This window comes from Vigna unguiculata, chromosome 10, assembly GCF_004118075.2.
Source record: "Vigna unguiculata cultivar IT97K-499-35 chromosome 10, ASM411807v1, whole genome shotgun sequence".
Classification (NCBI taxonomy): Eukaryota; Viridiplantae; Streptophyta; class Magnoliopsida; order Fabales; family Fabaceae; genus Vigna; species Vigna unguiculata.
In genome coordinates this window covers 5,331,211-5,346,890 of record NC_040288.1, presented here as the reverse complement: position 1 = coordinate 5,346,890, position 15,680 = coordinate 5,331,211, and the positions used below count along the sequence as shown (strand labels likewise).

Below are 15,680 nucleotides of genomic sequence, written 5' to 3'. Positions count from 1 at the left end.
CTCTAAAGAAAAACAAGGAAAGGATGCAAAAAAATGAATTTCAATGAAGGACACAGATCAATTCCATAACTAAAGGGATCCTGCAGTTCTCAAAGAAGATAAAATCACTTACTAGAAGTCACACATTACAATTTTCATTATAAATCTAAGGAGAAAATTCATCTTTGACTCTGGCTCTTTTCTCAAGTAATTTGATTCACCACATATAAGATAGAGTATTGTGTTCTTCACCACCAATCTGTGACCAAAAGTAACAAAAATCTCCACCTTATCTCCAGGTCCCAAATTTGACATTATATCATGCCAATCTATATCATTAAAGGAAATTACTGGGCTATGTTTGTATATCTGTAATGTGCAATTTGTGTAATTAACAATTAAGACACTTCTAAGACATTCAGTTGCCTCAATTTCAAGCGTTGATAAATAAACAACACACAAAATCATTCCTTTCACATCAATATCTGGAGGCACAGTGAAAGAAACAGAATCTCCCTCACCCATATAGGCAAACCAATAAGGATGGGTGTCACCTAGAAGAGAGATATCAGAGGATTCACTACTTGCCAATAATACCTGTATACAATGAGATAAAAAACTTGGTCATTATCTAACTTTCCTTCTCAAATTGTCTTCTACAGTCATTATTTGTGGTTAAAGATTACAAAATGCAATACATAATTAAAGCATACCAATGGTAATTAGTTTAAATAAATTTGGTTAATAGTTTTGTTGTGTAAAAATCACCATCATGTCGTTAGGGATTTAGAACCATTTCTGTTGTCGTTTCTTTCCGGTTATACAATCATTGAGTATAAAACAAGTATGAAACTAATCGAGCAAGAAAGAAGAAATCAATTTCCTGGTACTTAGTATTAGCATGATCATTTGGTTACTTGATTATTAAAATGAGATACTTTTGTATGAAGTTGTGTAGCTGTAGAAGCACACAGTGCTAAAAGTATAGGACAGTAGTTTCTATTAGATACTTTAGTAGGATTATTTTACATTCTCTTAATTAATAGCTAAAATGATGGTGAAGGTAATACAGAAAGGAAAAGTTAGAGAAGAACCTCAGATATGTTACCGCTGACAGCATTGAAGAATTCATAGTATGCTCCAACACCAATGAAAGAAGACCTGAAGTGCTGCTTTGAAATTCCTGATTCTGTAATATTTGAAAAATATTCGGCCAGAATGTATTGTACTTGCTTAGATAGTTGAAACTCGGTTTCACATTGTACCAAAACACTTCGAAGGTTTGCCACGCTACCAAGCAATGGCACAATATCATCCCAGCTATTATTGATATCCATGCACAATGAATGAATATAGGATACAGGATTCATTGTTGGCGACATCCAAGACCGAATAATGATTGAAGGAAAAAGATTACATGACAATCTCTTAAATCCTGGTATTGACATATATCCAATGGCTTTTGAAGTTACAATTGAAAAGGGCACTTGTTTGACTGCTGTATTTTCAGCAATTAGAGTTATCAAGGATTTCATTCGCACTATATCTTTTCCCATTCGGCCAACCTTGGAACACCCAGAGAGGATAAGAGTTCTTAAAGATTTCAACTTATATATCTCTCTGGGGAGATTGCTTAGACATTTACAGTCCTTCAAATTAAGCAGTATAAGATAACAGAGATGTCCAATAGATCTGTGTACTTTGCGTAATCTCGGACAATCTTTTAGAATGAGTTGTTCAAGACTTGGTAGTCTAGAAAAGTCAGGTGTTTCTGTCAAGTACATGGAGTGACTAAGGTTAAGTACTTTTAGCGATCTCAAAACCTACACCAAAATAGTTTTTTTTTATAAAAATTAGTGACGGAAATAAAAAATGAGACAGTAGCAAGTCACTATATTAATTAAGCTTTGTGTTTTAATGAAGAATGGCTCGTAATAAAACCTGGGGTTCTTTCCAGAAGAATCGAAGAAGACTGTGTTTTAAATCAATTGCTACTGCACCATGCATATTAAAGTCTTTAGGTAGGTGTTCTGAAGAAAACCCTTGCAAATTGATCCATATCAGTTTCGTATAAATGTACTTAGAAACTGTAACAACTTCTGGGAAACCTGATGGTTCTCTACTTGGAATCAATATCGGAGGAAATGTCTGAGAGGCATTTCTCCCCTGTGAATTTAAGAGCAAAGAAAAGCGAATGTATTGACTACATGAGAAAGCAAATACTTTCAAAGGAAGTTTCAAACCACATATAAAGAATGCTCTTACCGTATCCACTTCCAATGCATATTCTCCACCTTTATCAAACCACAGTCGCCCGTGCTTCCACGGTTCCTCTTTTAAATTTTCACGAAAAATTTCTACTCCCATTTGTTGTAGCAAACGATGTATTCCAAATTTGTTGTTCGCTTTAACTTTAATGAGGTTACGCTCCATGAGAACTCTTATTCCACTATCAGCGTTTACTACAGGGCCATTTAGGATCTTCATAGCATAGGATCTGTCCTTACCAATATAATAACGACAAACAATAAGGAATAAAGCCTTTTCCATTTGATTGCATAAATCGAAGCTTATTTTCAATTTCTGTTCAACATCATCCATGTGAATACCCTCTAATCCAACCAATACACTATGCCATTCCTTTTCCCTCCTTTCAAATAAACTACTTCCAATGAGTTCAAGAGCTAGAGGTAGTCCTCCACAACAAGAAATTACTCTTCTTGCAAGGTAATCGTATTCTTTTTTCGGTTTTGGTTCTCTAAATGCGTGCCAACTAAGAAGCTCAAGGGACTCCTTTTCATTCATTAGATTTATCCGAAAAACAGAATCAACTTGATGTTTCCTCAGTAGGTCTTCGTCTCTTGCTGTCATGATTATGACAGTTCCTTCACTTAACCATGAACGACTTTTCCTTAGATCTAATAATGGAAAATAGTCATCTATATCGTCAAGTACAATGAGCACCCTTTTCCGAAAAAGTCTGTCTCGAATCATACTTCTTCCCATCTCAACGCTATGTATCTCCACCTTTGTTTTTAGGACATCCGAAAGAAGTTGTTGCTGTAAATGAATACGCTCTCTCGGTTCGCTAACTTGTGCAATATCTTCAATGAAACTTTTCTCCATGAATGTACCATGTATTTGATAGTAGATGGCTTTGGCAAGGGTGGTTTTACCTGATCCTCCCATTCCACATATCCCTATTGTACAAACATCCGTGGACTTATTTCTTATAGTTCGAATTAGATCTTCCACTTGGTCTTGTAATCCAACTGGGAATTTGGTAGCAGTCAAAGCTGATAAATTAAGAACGCTCTTAACAATTTTGCCCACTAGTTCAGCATCACTCCTTCAAATGAAGTAGCATTTAGAGAAGAAATCATGTATTAACAAAGTTAAATCACAAGCCCGAAATATGGTTGAGTGAGTGAGTGGTTTACCTGTGATTGCTCTCATCCCATCCAAAGAGACTTGCTACTTTTGTGAGTGCGTGGCTCCACCTGGACATGCCATCCTCCAGTTGTTGTGCTGAAAATGTTTGTTGTGCAGTTTCTTTGAAGGCTTTTCCAAAATCACCCTTCTGAAGACGCACATCAGAGGGTTGAATTTCGTAATATACGGGCAGAACATGTCGGCAATAACTTTCGTGCCAAGCAATGATTTGTTGAAGTTGATGAAGACACCAAGCAGATTGAGAATAGGTTTTGGTGAAAACAACTATTACTACACGACACAGATTTAGAATAGGTTGTTGGACGTGCATCGACTCCACTGCATTCTGATAGTGAAGGAAAGTGGTGAGTCCAACGGAGGAGAGGGCAGAATCGAGATGAGAAACAAATTTCCTGCGGATGTCTTCTCCATTGAAGCTGATGAGCACATCATAATTCCGTGGTAGTTTGGACGATGAAGACGCGAATTCCATGGAAGGAAATAATGAGATAATGAAGTGTTAGAAGAGAAAGCAATAATGAAACACTCTCAAAGAGATTATCTGTACAGACACAAATGCGATTCGAAATACTTTTTTAATCATCGTGGTGGAAACGCGTTAAGACCATCTCAGAACATTTTTTACTTTGAACCAACAAACAATATATTACACTATTCTCTTTAAAATATATTAACTTTACTTTTCTTTTAAAAACATCGAGTCTCTTATTATAGTATGCAAATATAGCTTTTAATAACATCATCATCTTTCACAGTGCTCTTTCACAGTGCACGATACGCATATATCTCTTATTTTTATAATTAAAAAAGAAAAGTAGAAAGTAAAAATGCGGTTTTGGAAAACATCAAGACAACTCATTTTATTTTCAATAAATAATTAGAGTAAATAATTAGTTTAGTTGAATAAGTATTAATATTTATTCATTTTGGGAAAAAAAACAATCACATACAAATTTTAATTTTATTAATTTATAATTGAATAAGGTTCCACCTTTTTTATATGCCAAACTCCAGGCGGCTAAACATATTATGCATATGTGTAAACTTTACATTAAATACCGTAAAGTACTGAGACAAAAGTCTCCACCTTGTCTTCAGATTCTAAATTTGACATTATTATGCGATCTCAATCTTCATCATTAAAGGAAATTACTCTGATATATCGTGGTTCTATATTGTTATATGACATTAGTCTTACACATATAAGACCTCTATATGGTTATATGATATTAGTCTTACACATGTAAGACCTCTATATGATTATATGACTTTAGTCTTACACATATGAGACCTTAGACACCACTTTAACCCCAAAATCTTATATGCATTTTGTGCAATTAACAATTAAGACACTTGTGAAACATTCAGTCGTCACGTTCCAGGAGTTGATAAATAAAAAACACAGAAAGCCATTCCCTTCATGTCTCGATCTTGAGACACAGTGAAAGAAACAGAATGTCCCTCACCTATATGGGCCAACCAATAAGGATAATTGTCACCTGGAAGATAAACATCACATGACTCAGTGCTTCCCAATACCTGTATCATGAGATAAAAAGCTTACTCATTTATCCAATTTTGTTATTCGAATTCCAATCTGTGCAATCATTATTTTTGTCGTTAAAAAACTACAAAATGAGCATCTGTAATCAACAATAATGTTATAAATAATTAAAATATACCGACGGTAATTAGTCTAAACAAAACTGGTTAATAGTTTTATTGTGTACATATCACCATCATGTCGTTAGTGGTTTAATATGCATTTAAATTTTCATCTCTTTCAGGTTATATTTCTAAGATCACTGGGAATAAAGCATTCATGAAACAAGTGTTAGAAGAGAAATCATCAATGAGACATGTACAGTGAGATTGATGATCTTTAAGTTAAGGACACATTCAATCAAATCAAGCGGAAGATTAATACTTCTTTACAGTCATGGAAGCGCGTTAAGACCATCACATAACCCATTTTACTTTAGCCATTTTAATACACTGCCTCTCTTTTTACATTATGGACATATCCCTCTAAGTGTTAAAGGCATTCTCTTTTGACATTACTGATATATCTTTGAAAGAAAATCTTTAAAAGAGGTCATTGTAATTACTTCTATTCACTTTAAATTCTAGGTTGCTGGTATATGCTAAACTCTAAAAAGCATGAACGTTGCATTTGTTTCTAATAGAATATTGTTTATGATGGGGAGTGCGCATCATCACTGTTTTGTTTATGCTAAAATAGGACAAAAAGAAAGGGAAAGGTGGTGAGATAGATCGTCCCATGTACAAGCAGAAACTAAGGAGAAGGAACTTTATTTTCTGCTCTTATTTTTAAAGGCACACCCTAATCAATTGGGCCTAAAGGCTGGCCCATAAGATGTCAAGGGCTAGTATTTTTTTATGCTTTTATAAATAATGTGCCTGTTTTGGTTCTGCTGGGTACTCTTGATGATTTGATGTGCTTTTGATGGTGTGAAAATAATTTGTGTATTCACTAGTGCAGTACCCCTTTTGGCCCCGGTTATTTTCGAGATTCTGCCTCGGTTTAAGAACCGAGGCATATTAAAGCGAGGCCAAAAGGCACCCCTTTTGGCCTCGGTCATTACCCGAAGCCATAGATCTCTTTTCTGCCTCGGTTGCAGAGAGACCGAAGCCATAGATTCAATATTTTTTTATAAAAAAAAATCACAGCCTCCGCAAAGCTTCCTCGCGCACCAACCATGGCAGTTCACGTTCCACCATTGTCGGCAGCCACCGCTTCTCCATCTTCTCTGCAACGCGCAGCCACCGCAGCACCATACCCCATTGAACCACCATGAGCAAGCTGCCCGCAGTTCAAATTTACAGCAGCTGAACCATCACCACCGCACTTGCAGCAATAGCAGCGTTCAAAATGTAAGATCCGGGAAAATTAAATAGTTATTTAATTAATTATTTAATTAAGACGGATAATGAGAATATTTAAAGCAATAAATGTGAGGAGCTATGACATGGAAAGGTGCTAGCTCAAGTGGTTGAGAGCACTTTATTATGTGTGAGGACTTGGGTTCGAGTCCTATGTGTGTCACTTGAATGTTATTTAAATTATATGTTTTTGTGCGATTATATATTGAATTGTATGGATCATGATAAACTCCTAAAATTGTAGGATTTAGCATGAAATATGTGTTGGATGAAGTGGTTATACATTTGAATGGTGATTGAGGGGTTGTGGGTTCAATCCTTGCTAAGAACAAAACTAATTTTCTTTTTTTGACAATTTTGGGTTTGCATGGTATTGAAGGGACGTAGAAAAACCTAGCTGCAGATGAAGGCAGCCCAATGGGTAGGAAATCATTCCATAATAATTCATGAGTGGTCATTAGCTAGGACACTTAAAGCATTTTCGTTTTTAGCACTTAGTACCTTTAATTTGGGTAATAAGTGAGTGAGATAGTGAGAGCAAGGGTTAAAAGAGAGGGAAATAACACTTAGGGTTCGTGGTACACATAAACCGAGACTTTTCTGAGAATTTGGGACTGATACAGTAAGGTATTGGGGGCTGAAAAACGCAAAAGAGGAAGAGGGAAGCAAAGCTAGAGGGGTTTTGTGAAGGGATAAGCGCACTATTCGAATTTGGGCAAGAATTCAGGTAAGGGGAGTTGCTTTTGATGTTTTTAATTCATAAATGATGTACTGTGCTGAAAACGATTGAATTGGATGAGTTTTCGTGATGAATTATGCTGCTGTTTGCGAATTCTGGGAAATCTGCCCAGAAACCGCCTGGCGGGCATGTATGTGCCGCCAGGCGGTGCATCAGAGTTAACCCAATTCTGGGTGTTGTTGTTTGAGTTGCCTGGCGGTCAGTTCGACCCGCCAGGCGGTGCATGCGGTATGATGTTGTTTCTGACGTTTTATTGTAGATTTTGCGATGGGTGGTTGTTTTCTTTTGAATGATATGCTTGGTATTGAGTGTTGATGATTATATAGAGTGAGTCAGACATGGAGAATTATTAATAAAATGTGTAATTTCACCATTTGATGGGTGCGTGAGTATTGGGGTTGGACAGTCTGGGAATGCATTAGTGCGAAGCCATATTGAATAAGATGACTGAATCTGTGAGTGGGGAGAAAGGGTTCGCGAGTAGGAAAGTGAATTGGGGCTGTAACCTTAATCTGATGCGCCGCCCGGCGGTTTCTTACTGACCGCCAGGCGGTAGCGGCGTTACAAGGATGATAGGGAGTTGGTAGGGTGGTCTGAGGTAGGAACGTAGCTGTTATTGGATTGTGAATGAAATAGACATGAAACAGTAATTAAAATAGGAAGTTGGAATTGTTGGATCTGGAATAATTGGTTGAGGTAAGAATATATGGATTGACCAACTATGGGGGCCGAAATGATTGTGACTCAATGACATTCAGAGTGGGAGTGCCTTTGAGGTGGGTGTGGAGCAGACTCAGCGAGGACTGGATTAGGCGTCTTTCACTATATTAGGTTGTTGGGAAAGATGGATTGGGAATTGAGAGGTACAAGTAGATGAGTAAGTTGAACTACCATGATTGAATTGAAAATAGTATTGTGATGAAATGGTAATAACAGTTTGATGCTAAAGAATCCCAGAATGAGAGTGCCAGATTAAGTGAAAAGAGCATTAACTAAACAGACCTAAGATCAGGTGATATCAAAGTGTTTGAATGTCAAGCCATGATTAGAGTGTATTAGGATGTGGACAATAGTAATGGATCAAGAGTGGGGTGCCACTAATTCTTCATTTAAAATTGAATAGTAAGGGAACAAGCTTAACTTTGTGTTATTAGTGGTGTAAATTCGTGCAAACTGACCTATGTAAGAACATCAGCCAGTGTGTAGACACTGGTACAGCGCCTAGCGGCACGGGTGTGTGCGCCAGGCGATAGAAACCACTACAGAGGTCCCTGTATCGTGGAGCGCCTGGCGGCAAGGAAGTGCTCCGCCAGGCGGTGTGTGGAATCCAGTGGCGCTGGAAGGGCGCTGGCGCCTGGCGGTGGGACGTGAACCGCCAGGCGGTCTGGACCTGTTTCGCCAGGCAGTTCTGGTTGGTGCGCCAGGCGCCTGCGTGGCAGGTTATGAGTTGTGTGTGATATTTTAATTGACAATGATGCTTTGCTTGGATCGGGAGATGCTGTGCCATGAGCGGGTAGGTTCATGGATGGTGTGACATGTGATGATATGAGCGGGGAGGTTCATATCAAGTTACTCTCACGTGGGGATACGAGCGGGGAGGTTCGTATGTTCCGTGCTCACGTTGAGAGATGCCACGTGCGGGGAGGTACGGGGGCTTGTGGATCACATGTGTTGGACTACGGGCGGGCAGGTCCGTAGAGCAGGACTACGAGCGGGGAGGTTCGTAGAGGCAGGACCACGAGCGGGTAGGTTCGTGTGAGCATCAGATTCCCGAGTCCAAGGCTAACAAAATGTATGATTTGAAGACTGTTAAGTCTTGGGGTTAGGGTCTTGGCCAAGATTCATAGATAATGTGCAAGATGGGTGAATGAACTATTTTGTGTTATATGCTTATTATTTTATTTTCTCAGCTCACCCTTGCTTGTTTGTATGTGGCGATGATCGTGTAATTCGTTACACGGGAGCAGATGTTGATACAGGTGGTGCTGAGGATGCTCAGATGGCGGAGTGAGGGGCTAGCCTGGGAGTAGTACTAGGGTTTATGATGAAATGTAATTTATGTTTTTAAATACAATTTTGGAACTTGTAATCAGTTTTTGGATTCAGTTATAAATTTTGGAGCGCTATCTTGTCAAATTAAAAGTTTTCCCGCGTTGGGATTTTTATCGAGATGGTCATTTAATGAATTCATTTATTTTATTATTTATTTTTAAGTAATATTCCCTTGGGATGTTACATTTGGTATCAGAGCAAACGTTTTGATGCTTTTGGGGCAAACTGGGGAGTGAGCTTACGTTTGTTGTGTGAAATTGATTGATGTGTGTTAGTTGCTAGAATTAATAGAGCATGATTTAATCCTTAGCTGTTTGATTTTAACAGCTGAAATATGTGGCGTGCACAGGCAATGGCAAACAGGAGGCGTAGAAACACTGTCGGAGCTGACGAGATTGCTAACGCAATCCACAGGATGGTGGATGCTATGCAGCCCGTGGCAGCGCCCCCGCGGGCTATGATCCCACCAGTCAGACCAGTGACCATGGAGGACTTCATGCGTCACAAACCGGCTAAATTCACTGGGAAAGCCACCCCGGATGAGGCGGATGCGTGGCTCCGAGAATGTGAGAAGATATTCAGGGTAATAGAGTGCACTGAAGCACAGAAGTTGAATTTTGCCACCTTCCTACTGGTGACCGAGGCTGAGTATTGGTGGATAGGTATGCAGCAGCAGATGACAAACCGAGCTGAAGAAGTGACTTGGACTAGCTTCAGGACGAGGTTCCTGGAAAAATACTTTCCGGACAGCGCTAAACATGAGCGTGAGGCAGAGTTTCTCACCCTGCAGCAGGGGAACTTGTCCGTGCAGGACTATGTGGAGAGGTTTGAGTACCTCTCAAGATTCTACTCCCAGACAGTGACAGAGGAATGGCGCTGTAGAAAATTTGAGGGCGGTCTCAGGCATGAACTGAGGCGTTTCATCGTGCCACTGAGGGTGCGAGAGTTCCCTATCTTGGTGGAGCAGGCCAAGAGTGTGGAGCAGCTGGAGAAAGGACCCAGTCAGGTGAACCGTACACAGAGGAGTAGTACTGAGGGCAGATTCCAGAAGAAGCCCTACAGTAGACCCACTGCGTCTTCATGGAAACCCAGATGCTATAACTGCGGGGGTGAACATCTGCAGAGGAATTGTACTAGACCCGCCCGCATCGGAGGTAGTGGCATGAGCACTCGTAAGTGCTATGCCTGTGACCAGCCAGGACACTTTGCTGATAGGTGTCCTAATAGGAAGACTGCACCAGCATCACGACCTCAGCCATCCTCTTCAGACAGGTCGAGGGCCGCAGGCCGGGTTTTTGCCATGACCAGCACAGAGGCCACCCGGTCAGGTAACCTGATTCTAGACCATTGCTTGCTTTATGGTAACAGTGTGCTAGTGTTGTTTGACTCAGGAGCTTCGCACTCCTTCATATCCCATGACTGTGTGAAGAGATTGGGGTTGTCCACTCGTGACCTCGGATGCGAGTTGATAGTCTCGACACCCGCATCTGGACAGGTTTCAACAAATATAGCCTGTATTGGATGCTTGATGGAAGTGGAGGGCAGACGTTTCAAGGTGAATCTAGTCTGTTTGCCCTTGGAGGGATTGGAGGTCATACTGGGGATGGACTGGCTGTCTATCAACCACGTGGTACTTGATTGTGGACGGCGCAGAATTGTGTTCCCAGAAACAGAGGGGATAGAGTTGGTGACATCTGGAGAGGTAGTGAAAGAGATGGAAAATGGGTCGACTTGTTTTGTGATAGTGGCCCAAGAGAAGAAGATGAGTACAGAAGAGCAGATCAGTAAGATACCGGTGGTGGATGAATATGCCGACGTATTCCCAGACGAGATACCCGAGTTACCACCCAGCCGGGATATAGATTTCTCAATTGATCTAATCCCTGGAGCGGGTCCAGTGTCGGCAGCGCCATACAGAATGGCACCAGCTGAATTAGCAGAGTTGAAGAGTCAGATAGAAGATCTGCTAGAGAAGAAATTCATCCGACCCAGCGCATCACCGTGGGGAGCCCCAGTGTTATTAGTGAAGAAGAAAGACGGTAGTTCTCGGCTGTGCGTCGATTATCGTCAGTTGAATAAGTTGACGATAAAGAACAAATACCCACTGCCTAGAATCGACGATTTGCTTGATCAGCTCAGAGGGGCAGGAGTATTCTCCAAGATTGACTTGAGGTCTGGCTATCATCAGATCTTAGTCAAGCCAGAAGACATTCAGAAGACAGCATTTAGATCGAGATATGGACATTACGAGTATGTCGTGATGCCCTTTGGAGTGACGAACGCCCCAGCTGTCTTCATGGATTACATGAACCGTATCTTTAGACCGTATCTGGACAAATTCGTGGTGGTGTTTATAGATGACATACTCATCTACTCCCGGACTAAAGAAGAGCATGCTGATCATCTGAGAACTGTGCTGGAGGTATTGAGGGAGCATCAGCTGTACGGTAAATTGTCCAAGTGTGAATTTTGGTTGGACGAGGTGCAATTTCTGGGGCACGTAATCTCTTCACGTGGTATATCAGTGGACCCGAGTAAAATTGAGACAGTGTTGAAGTGGGAGAGACCTCAAACTGTAACAGAAGTCAGAAGCTTCTTGGGATTGGCTGGGTATTACAGGAGGTTCGTGGAAGGGTTTTCCAAGATGGTGAGTCCATTAACTCAACTCACTAGGAAGGATCAACCCTTCTCGTGGACTGATAAGTGTGACGAGTGCTTTGAAGAGATGAAAAGGAGGTTGACTACCGCTCCGATTCTGATTATTCCAGATACCAGCAAGGTGTTTGAGGTATACTGCGATGCATCCTATCAGGGTCTGTGTTGTGTACTAATGCAGGAGAAGAGGCCGGTGGCTTATGCCTCTAGACAGTTGAAGGTGCACGAGAAAAATTACCCTACCCACGATCTAGAGTTGGCTGCTGTAGTGTTCGCACTTAAGACGTGGAGACACTATTTATATGGCTCCCAATTTCAGGTATTCAGTGATCATAAAAGCCTGAAATACTTATTTGATCAGAAGGAGCTAAATATGAGACAGCGGCGCTGGATGGAGTATCTCAAGGATTACGATTTCGAGTTGCTTTACCACCCTGGTAAGGCTAATGTGGTTGCGGATGCCTTGAGTCGGAAACGGATGCACATCTCAGCTATGATGGTGAAGGAATTGGAATTAATTGAGATGCTCCGGGATATGAATCTGGGTATGCAGCTGAGTGAAGATTGCATCCAATGTGGAGTGCTTACCTTGACTAGTGATGTACTGGGAGCTATCAGGAATGGACAGAAGGATGATGCTGAGTTACAGCAATTTGTGAGTTGGATAGGGACTGAGAAGGGGAAAGACTACCGGATTGGGACTGATGGTATTCTGAGGTTTAGAGATCGAGTCTGTGTGCCTGGGGATTGGAGGTTGAGGAAACAGATTCTAGAGGAAGGCCATAAAAGCCGTCTTAGCATACATCCAGGTATGACTAAGATGTATCATGACTTGAAACAGTCTTTTTGGTGGAATGGGATGAAGACTGACATTGCAGACTTTGTGGCATCATGCTTGGTATGTCAGAAGGCCAAGATTGAGCACCAGCGACCAGGGGGTACACTTGAGTCATTGGACATTCCTCAGTGGAAATGGGATAGTATTGCCATGGACTTCGTCACTCACTTGCCGAAGTCTGTGAAGGGGCACGACTCTATCTGGGTAATTGTAGACAGATTGACAAAGTGTGCCCACTTTCTTGCTATTAATCAGAAGTGGTCAATGGACAAATTGGCGGAGTTGTATGTGAGAGAAGTGGTCAGGTTGCATGGTGTGCCGGCCAGCATAGTGTCAGACAGAGACCCGAGATTCACATCTCGTTTCTGGCAGTCATTACAGGCAGCATTGGGGACTCAGTTGAGGATGAGTTCTGCCTACCATCCTCAAACTGATGGTCAGTCGGAGCGTACCATTCAGTCTTTGGAGGATCTATTGAGGGCTTGTGTATTAGACCACATGGGTAGTTGGAGTGAGATGCTTCCCTTAGTGGAGTTCACATACAACAACAGCTATCACACCAGCATCGGTATGGCTCCGTATGAGGCATTGTATGGACGGCGGTGTAGGACGCCACTGTGTTGGAACCAGGATGGAGAATCAGTGGTGTTGGGTCCTGAGTTTTTACAGCAAACCTCTGAGAAGGTTAGGGTCATCCAGGAGAGAATGAGGGCTACACAGAGCAGACAAAAGTCCTATGCGGATAAGAGGAGACGACCTCTCGAGTTTGAGGCTGGAGATCATGTGTTCCTCAGGGTGACACCGACGGCTGGTATTGGGAGGGCCATCAAATCGAGGAAGTTAACACCGAGGTTTGTTGGGCCTTATCAGATTTTGAGGAGAATTGGGGTTGCAGCTTATGAGATAGCCCTACCACCACACCTGACGAATCTGCATAATGTGTTTCACGTTTCTCAGTTGAGGAAATATGTTGCAGATCCGTCACACATACTAGAGTCGGATGACATACAGATTCGGGAGGATTTGACGGTGAGCACTGGACCAGTGCGAATTCTAGATTCACAGGTGAAGCAGCTGAGGGGGAAGGAAATTAAGACTGTGAAAGTGTTGTGGGATGAGGCTACCCAGGAGATGACTTGGGAGATGGAGGATCGCATGAAGCAATCCTATCCGCACCTATTTCCTGGTAAGTCTTATTTTCGAGGACGAAAATCTTAAAAAGGGGGGTGTAATGTAAGATCCGGGAAAATTAAATAGTTATTTAATTAATTATTTAATTAAGACGGATAATGAGAATATTTAAAGCAATAAATGTGAGGAGCTATGACATGGAAAGGTGCTAGCTCAAGTGGTTGAGAGCACTTTATTATGTGTGAGGACTTGGGTTCGAGTCCTATGTGTGTCACTTGAATGTTATTTAAATTATATGTTTTTGTGCGATTATATATTGAATTGTATGGATCATGATAAACTCCTAAAATTGTAGGATTTAGCATGAAATATGTGTTGGATGAAGTGGTTATACATTTGAATGGTGATTGAGGGGTTGTGGGTTCAATCCTTGCTAAGAACAAAACTAATTTTCTTTTTTTGGCAATTTTGGGTTTGCATGGTATTGAAGGGACGTAGAAAAACCTAGCTGCAGATGAAGGCAGCCCAATGGGTAGGAAATCATTCCATAATAATTCATGAGTGGTCATTAGCTAGGACACTTAAAGCATTTTCGTTTTTAGCACTTAGTACCTTTAATTTGGGTAATAAGTGAGTGAGATAGTGAGAGCAAGGGTTAAAAGAGAGGGAAATAACACTTAGGGTTCGTGGTACACATAAACCGAGACTTTTCTGAGAATTTGGGACTGATACAGTAAGGTATTAGGGGCTGAAAAACGCAAAAGAGGAAGAGGGAAGCAAAGCTAGAGGGGTTTTGTGAAGGGATAAGCGCACTATTCGAATTTGGGCAAGAATTCAGGTAAGGGGAGTTGCTTTTGATGTTTTTAATTCATAAATGATGTACTGTGCTGAAAACGATTGAATTGGATGAGTTTTCGTGATGAATTATGCTGCTGTTTGCGAATTCTGGGAAATCTGCCCAGAAACCGCCTGGCGGGCATGTATGTGCCGCCAGGCGGTGCATCAGAGTTAACCCAATTCTGGGTGTTGTTGTTTGAGTTGCCTGGCGGTCAGTTCGACCCGCCAGGCGGTGCATGCGGTATGATGTTGTTTCTGACGTTTTATTGTAGATTTTGCGATGGGTGGTTGTTTTCTTTTGAATGATATGCTTGGTATTGAGTGTTGATGATTATATAGAGTGAGTCAGACATGGAGAATTATTAATAAAATGTGTAATTTCACCATTTGATGGGTGCGTGAGTATTGGGGTTGGACAGTCTGGGAATGCATTAGTGCGAAGCCATATTGAATAAGATGACTGAATCTGTGAGTGGGGAGAAAGGGTTCGCGAGTAGGAAAGTGAATTGGGGCTGTAACCTTAATCTGATGCGCCGCCCGGCGGTTTCTTACTGACCGCCAGGCGGTAGCGGCGTTACAAGGATGATAGGGAGTTGGTAGGGTGGTCTGAGGTAGGAACGTAGCTGTTATTGGATTGTGAATGAAATAGACATGAAACAGTAATTAAAATAGGAAGTTGGAATTGTTGGATCTGGAATAATTGGTTGAGGTAAGAATATATGGATTGACCAACTATGGGGGCCGAAATGATTGTGACTCAATGACATTCAGAGTGGGAGTGCCTTTGAGGTGGGTGTGGAGCAGACTCAGCGAGGACTGGATTAGGCGTCTTTCACTATATTAGGTTGTTGGGAAAGATGGATTGGGAATTGAGAGGTACAAGTAGATGAGTAAGTTGAACTACCATGATTGAATTGAAAATAGTATTGTGATGAAATGGTAATAACAGTTTGATGCTAAAGAATCCCAGAATGAGAGTGCCAGATTAAGTGAAAAGAGCATTAACTAAACAGACCTAAGAGCAGGTGATATCAAAGTGTTTGAATGTCAAGCCATGATTAGAGTGTATTAGGATGTGGACAATAGTAATGG

General features: G+C 41.2%; 1 protein-coding gene across 2 annotated transcripts; it reads right to left on the bottom strand.

Moving 5' to 3' along the window:
• Positions 1-38: 38 nt before the first annotated feature.
• LOC114167153 (protein SUPPRESSOR OF npr1-1, CONSTITUTIVE 1-like) lies at positions 39-3,999 on the bottom strand. Of its 2 annotated transcripts, XM_028052135.1 has the most exons (5): positions 3,420-3,999; positions 2,245-3,328; positions 1,921-2,145; positions 1,074-1,802; positions 39-576 (listed from the first exon to the last, which is right to left on the bottom strand). In XM_028052135.1, exons 1-5 carry the CDS (start codon positions 3,902-3,904, stop codon positions 112-114), a joined length of 2,988 nt encoding a protein of 995 aa, XP_027907936.1. In that variant the 5' UTR covers positions 3,905-3,999; the 3' UTR covers positions 39-111. The 2 variants fall into 2 exon arrangements, with proteins under 2 accessions (XP_027907936.1, XP_027907935.1); XM_028052134.1 differs by having other exon boundaries at positions 1,921-3,328.
• Between the last annotated feature and the right edge of the window lie 11,681 nt (positions 4,000-15,680).

Excerpts from the sequence above, each read along its gene's own strand:
- LOC114167153 (XM_028052134.1), bottom strand. The coding sequence starts at position 3,904 with ATGGAATTCGCGTCTTCATCGTCCAAACTACCACGGAATTATGATGTG. Across the intron at positions 1,803-1,920 it reads TCTTCTGGAAAGAACCCCAG|GTTTTGAGATCGCTAAAAGT; the intron begins GTTTTATTACGA and ends ATTTTGGTGTAG. Across the intron at positions 577-1,073 it reads TCAGCGGTAACATATCTGAG|GTATTATTGGCAAGTAGTGA; the intron begins GTTCTTCTCTAA and ends CATTGTATACAG.